The 18,819-nt window shown below is 40.6% G+C and overlaps 1 protein-coding gene across 1 annotated transcript in view; it reads right to left on the reverse strand.

Moving 5' to 3' along the window:
- LOC121170993 overlaps positions 1-18,819 on the reverse strand; it is a 125,097-nt gene that overhangs the window by 56,959 nt on the left and 49,319 nt on the right. The window contains exons 38-57 of the mRNA XM_041002490.1: positions 17,928-18,061; positions 17,783-17,817; positions 17,574-17,690; positions 16,710-16,858; positions 16,051-16,135; positions 14,879-14,935; positions 13,022-13,146; positions 12,641-12,729; positions 10,666-10,715; positions 10,374-10,541; positions 7,616-7,768; positions 7,033-7,233; positions 5,602-5,756; positions 5,349-5,517; positions 4,991-5,087; positions 4,096-4,208; positions 3,218-3,343; positions 2,147-2,275; positions 1,775-1,885; positions 1,435-1,497 (exon numbers count right to left, since the gene is read on the reverse strand). Of these exons, the coding sequence (XP_040858424.1) occupies positions 1,435-1,497; positions 1,775-1,885; positions 2,147-2,275; positions 3,218-3,343; positions 4,096-4,208; positions 4,991-5,087; positions 5,349-5,517; positions 5,602-5,756; positions 7,033-7,233; positions 7,616-7,768; positions 10,374-10,541; positions 10,666-10,715; positions 12,641-12,729; positions 13,022-13,146; positions 14,879-14,935; positions 16,051-16,135; positions 16,710-16,858; positions 17,574-17,690; positions 17,783-17,817; positions 17,928-18,061 (2,326 nt within the window). The remainder of the gene's footprint in view (positions 1-1,434; positions 1,498-1,774; positions 1,886-2,146; positions 2,276-3,217; positions 3,344-4,095; positions 4,209-4,990; positions 5,088-5,348; positions 5,518-5,601; positions 5,757-7,032; positions 7,234-7,615; positions 7,769-10,373; positions 10,542-10,665; positions 10,716-12,640; positions 12,730-13,021; positions 13,147-14,878; positions 14,936-16,050; positions 16,136-16,709; positions 16,859-17,573; positions 17,691-17,782; positions 17,818-17,927; positions 18,062-18,819) is intronic.

Genomic DNA, 18,819 nt, shown 5'->3' on the forward strand with positions numbered 1-18,819 from the left:
TCTACATAAAAGACAAATGAGGAACAGAAAGAAGAAAACAGAAATGGATCAGTACAGCCAGAATCTACTCCCAGAGAGCAACATCCATCAGAATCCCGAGAAGGGCACACAGGGAGGCCCTTGTTGGAAGATGGAGGTAAACACCATGGGAACAGAAAAAGGGAACCCTCATCAGATACAAACAACTCCAGCTGAGCCAAGTTAGAGCCCTGGGGAAGGTGGCAGGATGGAGAATTAGAATAACATCAGTGTCAATCCCATTGAGTCAGAACTGCACCCAATATGGAATTCAGTGGGGAATTAGGTAAACGCGATGTATCAACCTCACAAAAGAAAATCTGCACTGATGATCTTTCTTTATGTAATAAAAATATTCAGCCATTGCCAAAGCACTAATTTTCCCTCACTTCAGTGTGTAACCAATCCTTAGCTTAATGCAGAAACATTTCCAACCACTGCTCAACAACCCACCTGGACCCCTACATGTTGTTAAAATGTAATTAAAATGACACCCCAGATGAACTAGTTGACATTTCTAAGCTTTGGACTCAGAACAGCACTTTCTGTAGGTCTCTGGCTATTTTCATTATTTTTTCGATGCTACCCTCATGGAAGCCAGACATGTCCATCAGTAGCCTCATCCTTACAAGTATCATCGAACTGATCTTTTGGATATAATAATTGCAGCTACTGAGAATTTTTTTGCCTAACAGACTCTAGGATTCCCTAACGCAACATTGATCAATGGTACAACTGGCACTTAGGATAATCATTTGTGGTGAAGCCAGCATAATGGCTGCAGATATCGCTGGTTGCCATCCAAGTACAGCCAAACAGCTGAACAACCAAACAGCAGCCTCATGGCGTTCCGCAGTCACTGTGATAATCTCGCACTGACTCTCCAAATGTCTGCAAGATAGCAGTGCTGCCCATAGTGACTCATGAACTGTGGAACTCAAAGCAGCAACAGAGTAGACAATCCCTTTATGATTCTCGGTGTGTCTGTCTACTAATGTAAAGATGTAACACACAGGAAACTCATGACCCCTGTATGTTCATTGGCCCAACAGTTACAGTTTCCTGGAACACCAAATTTCAAGCAATCATTTGTGAAGTGTAATAGAAAAGGAGTTAGATGCTCACCAAAGAATCCAGGATAGACAAATATATATACACACATATATATACATAGACAGACACATGGCAAGGAGTAGAAAAAAATGTGAACTAAGTCTGGATCACTTTTAACAACCTGGCTAGTGGATGTCTGCATCTACTGCTGGAATATAAATGCACAGATTCAAAACCAGGCAGACTAGCCCTCATGTCATTTTCTTATTTTGCATCTAAAGTGCAACAGTGACCCAAAACGTGGGTGTGGCTGCTCCCTCCAAGGAAACCCAACTTACTCAACTTTGACAAAGAACAATTTACCTCCACTTGACTGTCCCAGTCCAGGGAGTCGTTCACGACAACATTAGGGTAATCAGGCCAGACCTGCATAGGAAAACAAAAGCAATTCCACAAGTGCTATCACATTCTTCTAAGAAATTTAAAGTCACCACCAGAGAAGCAATAATCACTTCTAATATAGCACTATTTACTTTGTAAAAAAAATGATTTTATAATGCATCTAAATTACTTGGAAAGTCCTCATCAAATTTTGGTTGGAAAAAAAACTGACTTCAATGTCTAAATAGAAAAGGCCAAAGGAACCACAGACACAGTGACTCAACCCTGACTGGGAATTGATGAATCAGTGCTTAGGTCATACCTTCCCCCAGACAATGCCACCACCATTGGGATATTTGATGAACACGTCGTCTTCCACACCTCGGGTGAATGCAGGATAAGCCTGAGTCTCATTGCCTGAGATGGCTGGGTCCTGAAACCAAACCACAAGTCACCTCAGAAAAACAAGGCTGGGAATGACAATGGGACATTAGAAAGAGAGAAAGCCTCCAAGGGGGAAAGTCTTCAGCTTCCACCTGAATGGTGGAGCACTTTCAACATTCAGGAAATGCACCTTCCTAGTTGCACTTCAGTTTCTCTGCTCACATCATAAAGGCAAACACAGGAAAGGCCTTCTCCACCACAGCCCACTCAGCCTCCCAAACACCCTGCACACAGCACTGGGAGCACTCACCAGGATGAGGATGAACCGCATCCCCTCGGCATGCATGCGATCAATCAGAGCAGGAAGCCCAGCAAAGTTGGGGCTGAGGGTGAAGTCCAGCTGCCGCTCCATGTAGTCGATGTCTGAGTACTGCACATCCTGGGGAAGACACAGGAAACAGTGCTGCCTGCGGTCCCAGTTCAGGTCCATAGAACAACTCTACTCCCTCACAGTGAGTTAGAGAAAGCCTTTTCTAATGCTCTCACATCTTGGCTTTATCATGAGATCAGTATAGATCCTGGAAAACTGACCCGCTTCTTCAAATTTTCAGTTGTAAAATGGAAAAGAAAACTAATTCAGCAGGCAACACAAATGGAAAATAAACCCTAAACAAAAACCCATAATGGCTTTAGAATATTCAAGATAATGAGACATAGCACTTCCTCATGAGTGTGATGTCACACAGTAAACTTCCCAGTGCTAGAACAACAGTAAACAATGGAAAAAGTTAAGTAGAAATAAAGCTAATATATATAAGTTATCCATGGAATCACCTCTCTGATTATTAAAACTCTTAAGTACAAGATATAGATAATTTTGCCCCCTAAATTTCTTCAGAAATACAGATCCTTTGGACCAGAAGTCTCCTAAGAGCTGATGAAGCACAGCTGATGAACTCTGGTGTGAGCAGAGGGTTGCAACTGAGAACACACACATTATGCATGTATGACATGACTGGTTTTGAGTTTTACAACTGATTAAAACAACAATTCACAGGCTCTTGTTCACATGGAACCAATATTTTGTCACTAACTGTTTTGAAGTCATGTAAAAAAAAACAGAAGGAAGCAAAAGGTCATAGAAAAGACACCGGAGCCCTCCCTATTCCCATCCTCCTTTTGGCCAAATACGGTCTTTGAATTCCATCTCTACAAGATAGGCATAAGACCTGTATTGTGAGGAGGCACTATGTGATAGATGTGAAAAATATGTACTTTTCTCTGTAGAATAATATAAAAATTTCACACAGGTTCCACATACAGAGATCACTTGGTTAGCTATGCAGATCCCAGAACCAGGAAACCAGGACTGAGAACTTACATAGGGGATCCGGGCAGCCACCATGTCTTCATACAAACTGGCAATCTCATTGTCATTCTCGTATCCATAGCGACACAGCTGGAACCCCAGGGACCAGTAAGGCACCATCACAGGCCGACCAATCACCTACAAAGTAGACAGCAAATATGTATCCTCAAAAAGCAGAAGCTATATTGACGTTCTCTGTAAAGTGAACATTGTCCAGCATTCCAGTATCCTCACATCCAGGCGAGTGTCTAGAGGGAAATGACTGAAAGTTCACCTGGGTTTTTAGAAGGAAACTGATGGAACAGAGCCAAGGGATCTTGTGGATAGCACTTCCAGCCAAATTTGAGATACTTCTTAGGAAATCTGCAAAATCTGACTTTTCTCTGACTTTTAACTGTGGTCCAGCTCACTTACTATGCTCAAGCAGCAAACTTTTTTGTCACCTCAATCAAAAATTAAATAATAACCTCTGTGCAGACTGGTTTCTTACTTGTAAGCTGGGGCTAGAAACAGAATCAGTTACAGGCCCAGCGTGGTAGCCTAGTGGTATGTGCTGGGATCTTCATGTCCCGGCTGCTCGACTCCCCTTCCTGCTTCTTGCCTGTGGCTTGGGACAGCAGTAGAAGATGGCCCAAAGCCTTGACAGCCTGCATCTACATGGGAGACCAGAAAAGGCTCCTGGCTCCTGGCTTCATATCAGATTAGCTCGTCATTGCACACTACTTGGGGACTGAACATAATGTATGTATTTCTCCTTATTCAGCAGTATGTTTCTCTGAGAAACAAAACAGTTCTAGTCACTCAACTTTGAACTGGATTTCCAAATGTGGGCTTGGCACACAGAATGTGCTGTATAAATAATTTGGCAACCAGTTGAAATCACTGCTTACCTCAGTGTACTGCTGAGTGACCAGCTCTGGAGTTGGTCCCAGGAACACATAAAAGTCCAGAACTCCCCCTGTGGTCCGGTAGGTCAACGCAGGCATGGGCTGGAATGTCACATCTGTAAATAGAGAAAAATGTCAACTGCACAGGAATCCTTAAAGGAGAGGAATCATCCTTGAAACCCACATGGCCTCGCTCTTCCTGGGTTCTCGCTAAAACACTATAAGCCATAACCTCACAGAACTGAAGCAGTAACATGGATTTTCACAGCGCCCCAAACTTGGATGGTTCCCCAATTGCTATTCTTGATTATCTTCTGCTCCTTTAAAAGTGTTATTACCACCTTACCTCAGAACAATGTAAGACATGAAAGAAGCTAGAAACAGTACTTAGAGTACATGTGTACACTTCACTCAGCTGCCTTCAGCGGTATCTTATACAACAAGATTGTCACATCTAAAATATGGACAGGTATAATACTATTAACAGAAGGATGTACCTTATTATTTTCATCAATTTCTATAACTCTTTTCTCTACCCTACTGATATATGTCTCCTAAATACCGTATTATTTTTCTTCACACCCTTGCCCCTGAATGAGAGCTTAAACTTTTAGCTTCTCGGATATTTCAGAGATATAACTGGCTCCCTTATCTGACCACCATAGTATTTGGGTTTCAGATTAGCTAACCATTCTTACATGTTTTTCACTGAAACAAAGGTTGAGTGAAGTCTTAAAACTTATTATTAAACTTAAACAAATGGTAAATCAAGAGAAAAAAACACACAAATGTCCACAAAATTATAATTTTCATCTTGTAGATGCAGCTAGATCAAATAAATTCCAAGGCTACTTGGATTCATGCACTAAAGCAAAGGGAGTGACTGGCATGGCCTTACCCATGGCATTGCTGTTCAGCAGGAGCACTCCATGGGCACTGCCATCCTCCTCCAGGGCCATGTAGTAGGGGTGGACACCATAGGAATTCAACTTGTACTAACAGGCATGAAAAAGAGGTGGTAGGTGGTTAAAAGACATTATAATTTAAAAAGAAACTCAATTAAAAATTCTCATAATACACCACCCTTCTTGGTGACTATATAAACAGATGAAACAGAGAGCCTAAAAACTATTCCCCTTGTCTGAAAGATGAATTTGAAAATTCAGGCTGAGACTGGGAGGGCAAAGCACAGAGTGTATACACACTCAGAGTGAAGAGAGAGGCAGACACACAGAACCCAAACACTCTGTCCTTACCCCCGGGGGCTGGTCTCGGGTAAACATCCCCCACGTGTGCCAGTTCAGGTCTCGACGAAACGATGTGTGCTCTGTCTCCCCAAAGCCATACAGGTACGTGGAGGGAAGGCGGGTGGAGATGCGGATGAACATGTCATTGAACGTGAAGCCCAGCACCTGGGAGTCCCAACTGCAACACCAAAAGCAACATTTGGAAAAGAACATGGCCCCTCCATGGGCCTCAGGCAGCTGCCTTTTCACGGCCAACACTCACATGATGGTGCCCGTGCTCTTCCTTTGAATCACAACCCCAAACGGGTTCTCCTTAATGACGACTTCATAGAGCTGATTCTCAGGAGTGCTCGATGGAGCCGCGGGAAGATTCAGAGGGACGGGGACTTCATATCTGCTGTTGTTGGGATCATAAATCTAGACCAGAGGAAACGGATGTTAGGCAAGGATGCAAATAATGAAGTAAATTTGGCAATCTATAAAAATGACTATATTAATAATATTTTATCACATATTTCAGAAAAAGAACATTTTATGTGTCTCATAATAAAGATATAGTAGATACCTGAGATGGTGTATAGCCAAAAGGGCCTTTGTAGAAATACACCAAAATATTATGCTTCAGCACATAAAGACATACAATTATTATTTGTGAAGAAAGGAGGACTTTAAGCCAGGCTGATACTCTTAAGATTAATCCTCAGCAGAATCTTCGTGAATTTGACAAAGTACCTGCGTGTTGTATTTTTTGTCTTCTTTAGGCTGACAGCTGGGATTTAATTACCTTACCAAAGAAAAATATCAGACTTGACATTTTTATTTGTGGCTCTTATGTCATGTGAAAGGCATCTGTTACATTAATATATTCACTTGGACATTTGTAGTAACTTCAAAACTTATTCTGTAGGATATGTAGTTTCTAAGAATGCATGATTTGTTCATTTGTGTCTTGGCATGTGAAAATTTCTAAAAAGCTTTCAGAATTATGAAGAACCCACCACTATGCCCCCCAAAAATCAAGCATATTTTATTTTTTAAAAATCATAGATTGTATATAAGATTGATTCACTGAATATCTACTCTATGCCTAGTTGCTTTTACAGTGGGAAATATGTTAATGAACTAAGTCAATGTCATTACATTAAGAAATCTACCTGTTATTGGGTAGATCGTTATTGAGGAAAATCCACAGCACCTGAGCGGTGTAATCTAGTGTAGAACTCAGACAGCTGAGGTTATAGAAAAGGAAATGTTCTAGTGCTGTTTCTGGGAGAATTAAGTGGTTTCACTCAAGACATATGGGCTGAATCTGAAATGCTCTATAGCCATTACCAAATACAGAAATGATATCAGTCATTCTGGTAAACAAATAGCACATTTCTCTCCACTATTCTCCATCACCCTTACTGTCCATTCTCCAAGCTCCATCATTGACCCACTTAACGAGTGCCTTTAAGTGGTCTCCGCAGATTCACTTCTGTTCTTCCCACCAGATCATTACAGTAGCCTCAGCAGTCTTGCAACAAAAATCAAGACCATTATTCCTGTTCCATCAGTGACTCTGCATTGCTCTTAGGCTAAGGATGTAGTCTATTGTTGCAGGATTAGTTCTGAAGAGTCAACGAGGATCCTAAATCTTGTAGAGCAAAAAGTTACAGAACTGAAAAAGGCCTAGAGACTACTGCAAGCTTACCTTAAACTGCAGCATTTCATTCTTGTGGTAGGTCACTTGCAGACGGAGGGGGTTCACAGGAGTGGAGGGGAAGGCATTGGTGTAAAGAGAAGACTTCAAGGAGATGTCAGCAGAGGCTCCATTGGAGTCATACTGGATGTTGCTGATAGAATATAGATCATCGACAAAGTAGCAGTAAGGGACACCGGGAGAACTGGATTCCTGAAAAAGAAGGCCAGTGTCACCAAAAAAGAAGGCCATGTGTGATTTTGGAACTATTAAAGACAAAGGCATCTGGAGTTCAGTGAATGGGGAACATCACTTCACTTAATCATACATCATTTGGTAATTAAATGAACCCAATTACTTGCTCTCCAAGAAAAGTATCATTGACTTATCATTCAGTTATAAATCATTTAACAAACACATTTAAACTCTTGGTCAACAAGCAAATATTAATAAAATGTGTCCCATTCCTATTCCCATCTACTATTCACATTCAAACCAAGTTCACTCGACAGATTTTAAGTGGCTGTGAAGGTTAGGGGCCATCCTCACCAAGGAGCGTAGGTTGAAAGGGCTATAAGGCTTTCTGTTTGGTTACCTCCCAGACACAGCCTCGGGAGACACAGTTTTCCTCAGTGACACCATACTCATCAGGATAGCAGTCGATTTTTTCTTCATCCCTTACTGTCAAAGACCACTCCACTGTGTATGCTTCTCCCAGGATGAGATCAATTTCTGTGATGACAGCAACCTGTAGCAACAGGAAAGACACAAAACCATTCATCGACCAAAGATCTTTCTAAATCACAAAATTGAAATCAGATTCTCCAGCATCTAAGTAATACATGAATGTAACTGATACGGAGAGTGGCAGAAACAGTAGGGAAAGTGATTCAGTGGCACAAATTCCCTGACTATACCAGAACTTTGTACGTTACATTGTGGGAAGAGTTAGGCAACTCTAAACCAGATATGAACCTCTCCCTTTTCTTCCCTACACTGACTCCTAATTCCCTTCAGGATTTTGTCTCAATTCTCTCTCCTCCATGTCCCATTAAGCCTTAGAGTTTTGTCCCATTAAGCCTTAGAGTTTTGTGCTCTAGTCCTCAAATCCGTGTTCCCTATTAGTCTGGAGTAAAGGAAAGACCATAGCAATGAGAATCACATGACCAGGCTTCTCATCCTAATTTTTCTATGAAAATTTTTTCTGTACTTTATATCTTTCATTGCTATAACACTGATGCATTGGCAAACTCATTATACTTCCTTATATTTCTAATATCCCAGCCTCTTTTTTCCAAAACAAGATATTAAAAACTTGAACTCTCCCCTAAATCTCACTCATCAATTCAAATACTTAATGTATCAGTAAATACTATTTATCTTTCTTGTATTACTCTTCTCTAAGAATGACACTTTGCAAGAGTAAAATTCTCACTTGTTTGTAGCAGTAAAGTTACATTTAAATATTTTCATAGTTTCCCAGTTCTAATCATCTTGCACCTCCTTGTCCCACTAATCTTCCCCCCAGCACTCTAAACAATGATCACACAATGCCACAGTCTTGATGCAAAAATCAACAGGAAACTCTTTGATAACAAATCAAGAATAAATTTATTTTAGTAATAAGATATGCAAAATCTAAGCATAAATCTCCTATTTAAATTGATCTTATTGATAAAGTGAATATTAGCTATGCCAGTCACGTAAAATTGACTGAATACCAAGCTAAGTCTACTCTAACTCATATTGAGTTGTTCTGAAACTTGGAAATATATGTAAATGCCTTTTCTACTAACATGTACACATTTGCAGAATACACTGCTAGATGCCTATCTTATATGAGATATTTTCTCTTACTATTAAATCCAGAAATCCCAATTTCAATAAAGAGTTCAATGGAGCGAATAAAACGTAACTGTGATCATGAAGAGGTAAGCTCAAACTCACAGCGTGTTGCTCTTCACACATTTTCTTTAGCAGTCTAAATCCATGTCTATCTCTCGTGTCTGTCTCCGCCCCCCCTCATACCTCTTACCATCACTCCCACCTCCCTGCCTCACTGCCATTCCTGCTAAAACAGAGACATGGTTATTGGAACTAAAAAGCACTTCAAATCCTGGGAGGAAGAAACAGCCCATAGCTGACAAGCTTGAGCCACTGAGACATCAGCGACTCTCAATCTATTGTTTATTACTGCAAAAAGAGAGGGGGGGAATATCAATTTATGTAGATTACCAGCTGGGGTTTCCTGTCATTTCTAACTGACCAATCCCTGACATAACATTATCCAAGACCTTACTCCAGGCCTGAGGTTACGCTTTGTCCTCAAGTGTTGAAAACATACTTCAGAAGAAGCTATCATTTCTTATCTGTTGGTTTAGTTTCTCTGCCTTTGCAATTATTCCACACATATAAATTGTCTCCCTAAGCACCTGAATTTAAACAACAAAAAAATTCCTTTGATCTTATAGCAATAGATAAATTTAACAACCATATACCAAATTTATTTTCCCAAATGACTCCTGCAAATGGTTTCTATATACTGGCCATCCATATACTACTTAGTGTCTAGCCCTATGCTGGACACATCCAGGGTATGTGTTGTCAGGACAAAAAGCGAAATATCATCAGTATGTCATTATAGTAAAAGACAAAGTTTATTTATTTTCCCAGCTTTGAAATGTTTTCCCAGCCTTCCCAGTGCAAGGCCACTGGAATACTTGCAGTGAAGATTTTCTGGAAAACAGTTTCCTCATGAAAGCAAACTGATTCTAAGTTTTGCAAGAGTGTCAAGTCTCATGACAACTAATAAAAAATTTTCCTTGTTTATTGTCACTGTTAGATAGAATTGCCAGATTCTTATTTCAAAGTATTTCTCTAAGTGCGTGCACTGGAGTCACATATCTCATATATCAAAACAGGTTTTTTTCTTTTTAAGAATAAAGTAGTTCATAATTTTTCATTTAAGGAATTGCTATCTCCCACCGTTATCTTTCGCTTCTCAGTCAGCAGCTCTCAGAGTTACTTTGATTCCTGTTACCCATTCTCCCAACCCTTCTTTTTCTAATGATTTCTATTTATGTGAAGGTGGAGAAAGCAGGATATTGAGGAGTAAAGGTGATATTGAAATGGGAAGACCACTGTGCCTTGTCTCCATTCCTCAGCCCCTTCCCAGTTCATTCCAGCTCCATCCTTCTCCTCTTTCCCATTCTCCTTCCCAGACCCTGACCTCCCTCCCACACAAAGGTCAGTACGTGCACTAGTCCTCCAGGAATGCATGCCACTTAGAAAGCATAAATGCCATGATGCTACAAACAATTCTGGGTCAACTGTAGAATAAGACAGATGTTTACCTTCGAGCTATAATCATAAGTGACATTGGGAGAAATCTCAATCAGGACACCATTGTGTTTCACTATAATGTTGCTAGGTTCCTGTGTTCCAAGGATTTTAATCTCTCTGAATGCTATATTGTTGGGATCCTTGTAACCTGATTGTGAAATCTTCACTTCCAACTGATTCTGCAAAACATTCAAGGAAAATTATTCCACATTTGTCTTAATGTAAGTGCACACATACATAAGGCCATGCATGCTGATGGTCAGACAAGTGTTCCCCTGAGGTTCACAAAAATTGGCTACTCACTTGGGTGGCGGAAAACTCGCATAAAAGATAAGCATTGTTGGCCACAGTATCTATAAACAAGAGGGGAAAAAGTCAGACTGGCCTGCTCTCCAAGAAATGGAGTCCCCCTTACCTCTTCAAGTTACAATTCAGCGTTGTGAATGGCTATATTTCTTCTTCTTATGGCTGAATAATATTCCATTGTGTTTATACCCCAGCCCCACTCATTAGTGGAAGTCATTTTCACATCTTGACTGCTGTAACCATTGCTACAATGGACATGGAGGTGAGGATGTATCTTCAAGACACTGGCTTATTTCATATATATATACCCAGAAAAAGGATTGCTAGCTTGGATGGTAGACTTACTTTTAATTTTTTGAAAAATCCCCAGTCCTGTTTTCCACAATGGTTCTGCCAATGTCCATCCTCATCAAGAGTGTGCAAGTGTTTTTGTTGATCCCAACCCTTGCCAATTTATACATATTTTGAATTTTTCACAATAGCCCTCTTAACAAGTGTCAGATGATATCTTATTTTGATATATCATTTGCATTTCTCTGTTATTAAATAATATTACTGAGATCTTTATATACCTGTTGGTCATTTGACTAGATTCTTTGTAAAACATTTATTTAAGTACTTATCCCATTTTTAAATAGGTTATTTAGGGGGGTGTAGTTTTGTTTTGTTTTGCTTCACTTATACTACAAAGTCACACGAGTTCCTTGTACATTACTGACGTTAGTTCATTTTCCGATGCAAGCTCATTGTTTACAAACATTTTAGCCCATTCTGTACACTGGCTTTTCACTTTGCTGCAACTTTTTGGTTTGGAGCAATACTGTTTGCTTGTGTTTTGTTTTATTTTCTGTACTTTTGGAATTGTATACAAATAGGTCATTGCCAACAGCAATGATAGAGGCTTTAAAGGACATTTTTACTTTATTTTCTTTTATCAACTCACAATTTCTCCTTATATGAGAGCTTTTATTTATATTTTCACAGTAGCCAAGATACTGAAACAACATATCAGTCAATGGATAAAGAAATTGTGGTACACATTGTAGATGGAATATCTTTTAGCCATAAAAGAAGGAATTGTTATTTGTGAAAACACAGAAGAATCTGCACATTATACTAAACAAAATAAGCCAGACATAGTAAGTGGATCTAACATGCAGTAGTGGTGATGTATGTATTAATAATTTGACTGCGATATCATTGGGTATACTTATCTGTATCTAACCACCATATTGCATACATTGAATATATTCAGTGTCCATTGTCAATTAAATATTTTTACTTAGTTAAATGGGTTTTTATAAACCAACATTGTGAAAATGGCCATATAATTGACAGTGTCCCCAAGGCCAAGTTACTGCTATTCTGTGTGCATCCTACTGTAAACAGATACAGTTTCCACTCTAAGTGTGTTCACAACAAGTTTCACAGCTATCTCCTAACTTAGAGCCCTAGGAATTCACTGGAGCCAGGAAAAAAAAGTGCAAAAAATATGTGCAGACATCATACACACAAGTTCAGTACATTCTCACTGCTTCATTTCATTTGCATGTTTTTCATATCATCGGCATTTTCTCCTAACAATTTTTAGAAAGGATATCAAATATTGAATTACAGAAATAAAACCGAACACATGCCATCCAGATCTCCATTGACAATGAAACAGAGTCCACATGTATACCGATGTGTGTGTGTGTGTGTGTGTGTGCGTGTGTGTGTGTGTGTGTGTGCACGTGCACATGCAAGCACTTCAAGGCCAGTGGGGTTAATGATAGCAGATACAACAGGTTTTTCTTCTACCCATGGTTTACCACTGGTTCTGAATATTGGAACTTGAGACAAAATATCTCAAGTAGCTTTGCCTAGTATGCCTGGTGAGACTTCCACAGCCAAGGACCAGCAGCAGAGGAGGCGCAGGCATAAGCCAAAGATGCAGGATTGGAAACAGTGTCTTTATCATCACAGTGCTCACCTTTGGTGTCTCCATCATCCCAGAACAGTTCACCTTTTGCTTCTTTGTTCTCATCCAGGGCGATGATGAGACCAAGTGCATTCTGTCGACTGCATGAAATGATATTTACATAAGAGACACAGAGTGGAAGCACAAACAATGGCCACAAATCACCTTTGAATGCTTTTTCACAGTTCTAATGGGAATTCATAATCAGCAGATCATACTGTTTTGTGAGGAGGTAAATGAAAATATACCCAGGAACAGCTTCCTTTGGTGTGAGTAGCACCAAAGGATATAATAACACCCCAGTCAGCAGCAATAAGCATCCATGTTCCGTGCTGATGGGATGCAAATGTGAGTTAATTGCTGTGGACAGAGGAACCCCAGTCCCCCACTCACCTCTGGTTGGTGTTCAGTGCAGGCTCCTGCCAGGGCAGGACGTAGCCCCCACGGACATGAAGATTAATGTGGTCAAGAGGGGCTGCCAACACCCTCCACTGTCCCTTTGCATTAACCTCTGACCCCTGTGGGCCAGAAGAGAACAAGAGATGAGGCAGGAGGCACAGCAGTATATGATGCCAGATAGCTCAGCCACACCTCTTGCCTATTATTCCCCTTGCAACACACAGTTGACATTACACAAGAAAACATAAATGTCATTCAGATTTAACTGGCCATAGTATTCCAGCATTTGCTACAGAACCAAGAATAAGACTTACTTAAAGACACACTGTTTCACTAATTCCAACAATATGATCTTAATTTTAATTAAACATCAACATATTTTTCTACCAATGTCTCACTTTATATTATTTTAGATGACTTTTTATCTTTCCATCTTCATTACTTCCTGGGTATCCTATATGGAGTTCTTGGTTCCAGGCTTTGCCCTGATGCAACACTGGCTACTGTGGTAATCTCCCTTTCTCTGTAACTCTGACTTTTCAAATAAACGAAAAATATTAAAAAAAAAAAAGAAGAAGAAGAATGTTAGCTAATCCCTCCCAGAAAAGCACTGGCTGGGGCAAATAGCAATGTTTTAACATAGGGCAGATACAAATGATTAACAGGAAAAGAAGCCAGAGGGATTCAGGTCGCTGCAATACACAGAAGAGGAAGAACAAACCTCCCTGTCCTTGTCCAGTTTGCAACCAATCTGACTGCAACCCCCTTGGGAGGAGAGAGGCTGGGACATGCTCTGCTTCTTGTCTTCCTTTTTATAATTCCAGTTCTGCACTTTTTCTCCTCAAAAGTAGGAAGTGGGGCCACCTTTGTGGCACATCAGGTTAAGCTGTCACCTGCTCCACCAGAGCCTCATATGAGCACTGGTTTAACTCCCAGCTTCTCTACTTCCCATCCTCCTCCTTACTAGAAAAAAAGCACTACATGATCCAAGTGGGAGACCCAGATGAAACTCCAGACTCCTGGTTTCAGCTTGGCCTAACCTAGACCTTTGGGACCAATTAGTCAATGAACCAATTGGTGGAAGATGTGTCTTTCTCACTCTCTGTTTTTCCTTCTCTGTGTGTAACTCTGATCTTAAAAGTAATAATAAGATAAATCATATAAAAGAAGAAAATAAGATGGGGGTCCTGGTTAAAAAGTGAGGAACAGCCTCCTCAACTTTCCCACAAGAATCAGCTATGATTCATCCATGTCCCCTCAAGGACCACCCAAAATTGTTTGAAGACCCTATTTCTAGCCTAAGTCTTGGGATCACATTAGTTCCACAATTCAATGACAGCAAGCCTGTGGTAGGATCCCAGTTCTAAAAGCACTTGCACTGTTACAGTAAGTTGGCCAGGGACCCAACTTAGCATTTTATAAACTGGCTCATGATCCCTCACCTAAGAAAATTATATAGAGTGATCATTCTTTGAGCAAGTATGCTACACAAGAAGATACTTAAGATTAGGATTAAAAGGCCTCTAAATTTACACACTTAGCTTCACCAGTGTCTGCCTTTAGACACTTCACTGAAAAGGGAATGATTAAAACACACACATTAAAAAGAAACACCTTGGGACAGCCAGGCACTGAGCAAGCTGTTTGTGACTTGTTTCAAACCATTGTTATGAGAGAAGTGGTCTTATGCATGTGGAGGTGAAAAAACTGAAAAGACAAGACTTAGAGTGATGGAACTGAAGCTGCACAGCAGGGGATCCAGAGGCAGCATTTGGTCTGAGTTGATCTGATCAGAAGTGCTTTTGTATTCCACAATTTCCCCAGATTGTTTAAAGATTAAGAAAAACTTACCGTGTAGTAGTCATACCAACGGGCTCCAGGGAAATATGCTCTGACTTCTCTGGCATTCTAAAATTAAGCACAAAGAAGGCATGGGCAGCATATAAATGTGTAATCAGTTTGCAAAAAAAAAAGCTGGGGGGTGGTTGCTGACAAGAGCCACTTCCTAATTTCTGTGCAGCTCAGCATTGGAGGACCATCCTTTCCCTTCCCCTTTGCAAGCAGTGGGAGATTTCCCTCCATCCAACAAATGCCTTATTTCTATCTGAAGACTTCAAGGATCAAAATCACCACTTGCTTATAGATATTCCCAATCCCTTCCATAAAGCAGCAAAAAAAAAAAAAAATCCTATGTATCCTATGTTTGGATGTCAAGCAGAAAAATATGTTTGTGAACACCATACAGACTTTGAAATTGATAATGAGGGTGAGAGAAAGAAAAACTGGGATCTGGAATTTTAGGCATCAGGCCAATACCAAAGACGGAAGTCTGGATCTCATCTCAGTTCTCCCACATGGACATCAGGCTCTACTTCATCACAGAGGGTCACCTTCTGTCCACAAGGTGGACGTGAGCAGAAAGACTGAATTAAAGTAGAGGAGCTAGACCACAAAGAAGACCCTCATAAAGGGATATAGATACTGCAAGGGCATTCGCATTTCTGAACCAAATGTCTGCCCCTAATTATAGTTACAACAAGGAGGGTACAATCAACTGATATTTCACTGAGAACTGACGAAGCGTACATGCTCCCTGAGGGGCATCTTGCAGAAGAAAGTAGAGAAGCACCCAGCAGCAATATTGCAAAAATGCCACAAATATTTCTATGGGGGAAAAAGGTTTTAATAATATCAGAAGAATATCAACAATATTTGCACTGCTTCACCTCTTCCCCCTGAAACAATATTCTTAATTTAAATGAATGGAGAAATTATTGTACTTAAAATACACCAGAATACATTTTTAATCTTCACTGAACTAGGAATCAAAATGGCTGTTTTGATTTAAAAATTAAAGACACTTCACAGTCTTATTTAATTCTTGCGAGGCTCAGAATCCCTAAATCATGGGTTCAGAAGGAGAGGAAGACACAGAGAGAGAAAAAGAGATCCGAGAAGCCCCAGGACAGGTTGCTTTTCTCTTCCTTATTCATCAGCTATACAACCAGTGCCTCCATACTCACAGGCTCCAGGACAGGGCTGACCAGGAAGGCTGGGCCCAGGAGGAACTGACCATCTATGTCCCAAGTCACCTGATCAGACACAAACCTAGACAGGAAAATAATGGTGTCAAAACTACAGCTGTAGAAAGGTCCCAAGATAAGCTCTAAGGATACACCTAGCGTTCATATGCCAGTCGGCTCTGTCCTGGCATCCCACCTCTTTCCCTATGTCTGTCTCAATCAGGAAAATATGGGCCTGATACCTATGTGCACTATCACAGACGCAGATATCATCAGAAGTGGTTGGATTTCTATATGTTCTCTTCTACATCACCATACATCTTACTCATGACATTTCTAACTGAAACCCACATTCCACAATGTTGCCACAGAGAGTAATATCTTTTAAAACCTGAGCTTACGGGATATAGGACATCGATGGAAATAGCATGATAAAATGCAAAGAAACAATCCCAAACTGGGTTGTATTATTAAAATATTTTTATTCAAGAAACAACTTTAAAAATGATATAAAGCATGTAGAAACACTATATGGTCTGGGACAGAGATTATGAGAGAAGAGTCTGCCTTCAATCCCACACTAATTATTCACATCACCTGCCATCCTACAGAATAAAACAAATAACCCATTAGTCACTGGGATCCAGTTAGACACTCACTCGTGCAGAAGAGGCCGCACAACAGTGCTGCCGTCCACATGGGCCTTGTACATCAGGGTGTAGAAATATGGCAACAGGGTGTATCTGGTCTCCAGGACACGTCTGGAAATATCCTCAAAGGTAGCATTCCAGGACACTGGGTCTTGTCTCTGAAAAACACAAGAGTGTCAGGAACTAACATTTAGGGAACCCTAGAGGAACTTACATTCAGGGGTTTCAATTATTGATCATTTCCATTGAGGTTCACACAGCTATACAAAAGAAAACTACTTATAAATATATTAATGAATATGAAAACGGAAGTTCTTCCAAGTTCTTCCAAGACAATTAAACTTTCAGTATTAAAAAATTGAGGGACTATTGTTGTGGTACACTGGGCTAACAGACTAAATGCTAAGCCAGAATTCCATATTTACAACATATAAGCCCAGGTTATTCCAATCAAAATCCAACTCCCTTTTAATAAACATTGCAAAGCAGTGGAGGACAGCCAAAGCACTTGGGCTTAAGCTATATGCACATGGGAGACGCAGAGGGATTTCCAAGATTCTGACTGGCTTGGACCAAATGCAGCCATTGCTACAAGTCAGAAGAAAAACCCAGTGTATGGAATATTATCTCTCTCTCTTTCTCTCACTCCCTCTGCCATCCTCTCAATTAAATATAAAGAAAAATAAATTCTTTCCAGTTATGTTTGAAAGGATTATGCTTAAATAAAGAATGCCTGGGAATACAGTTTACTGGGAACACAGGATTAAATGGTTTTCAATATGCCTCCAATGAAAACAGCATGAATTAAAACTCACAAATAGAAAGTGCTTTTCATGCAACACAAAACACTTGAACGAGAAATCAATGTCCAACCTTGGCCCCAAGGGTGTTGTGGTTCCTGGAGAATGGGTAAAAGGCCCCCAGCTGCATCCAACGAGCACACATCTCATATTCTGCATCTTGAAAGAACCCACAGATATCTGCTCCTGTCTGAACCGAGAGGGAACAAAGGGGACTCTTGAGGATCTCTCAGACATAACACCATCTTCTGACTCACTAGCAGGGATCCAGGACACACTTACATAGGAGATGCCAAACAGGCTGAACTCCATCATGCCTGCAAAGGGAACCAAGGCTCTGTCAGACCCAGCATGGACACCTGCCTCCTCCTCCTCGCCCTTTACCACCCAGCCCTGCCACCAGGGGCCTGGGAGCAAGGCCACACACCAATGATCGACTTCTTCAGCTGGTCCCACGCGGCTGTGTTGTCTCCCAGCCAGTGTCCACCCCAGCGGCCAGAAGAGGGGAACGTGGAGCGTGTGATGACGATCCCTCGCTGTCCTGTCACCTCCTGCACAGCTCTGGATGGAGGGGGAGAAGGAAGTGAGTTGAGGGTCCAGCAGGAAAGGGGAAAGCCATAGTGCTTTCCCTCCTTAGATCTCCTGAACCAAGAATTAGTCACATGGAATTCCCAATGGTTTGCAACGGACATGGAAATCAACCACAGTGAGGCACCCTATGACTAATCTTTGATTATGTACATAATAAGAGTTGTGCCATTTATCTGTATTTTACCAAAACCTTCATTACATTGTGAACTCTTTGCATTGACCAAAATGTAAATAATCCTTGTTTTTTCCTTTGTATATTCTGTGTAGCCATGTGTCAGCTAATGTCCTTTCAGTCATCAAGGGATTACATATACAATGGTGAGTTCATAAAATTACAACAAAGCTTAAAAATTCCTATTGTTGCGTCATAAGTAGTATGTCTACCTAGTGTGACATGTCTATTATGATACAAATAGTAACAAACCTACTACATTGCTAGTCAAATAAATGTACAGCACAAATCTGTGTGTGCAGAATTTAAGACTCAATATGCTAATCAACTACTATATGACTGGGTTTGATATCCATTTTGTCATTATTTTAGGGTGTATTGCTTCTGCATAACAAACAATTCCAATGTAAAATTCAATGTTACAGCTATGGAAGATGCATGTGACTGTCAACTAACTGCATTAAGAGCCTATGTGTCCACCATGGGGGGAGGGGTATGGGAGGGGTGGGGGGAATCCCCAGCGCCTATAAAACTGTACTACATAATACAATGTAAG

The sequence above is a fragment of the Ochotona curzoniae genome, unplaced genomic scaffold (genome assembly GCF_017591425.1).
Source record: "Ochotona curzoniae isolate NIBS_2020 unplaced genomic scaffold, NIBS_Ocur_1.0 scaffold_2476, whole genome shotgun sequence".
Classification (NCBI taxonomy): Eukaryota; Metazoa; Chordata; class Mammalia; order Lagomorpha; family Ochotonidae; genus Ochotona; species Ochotona curzoniae.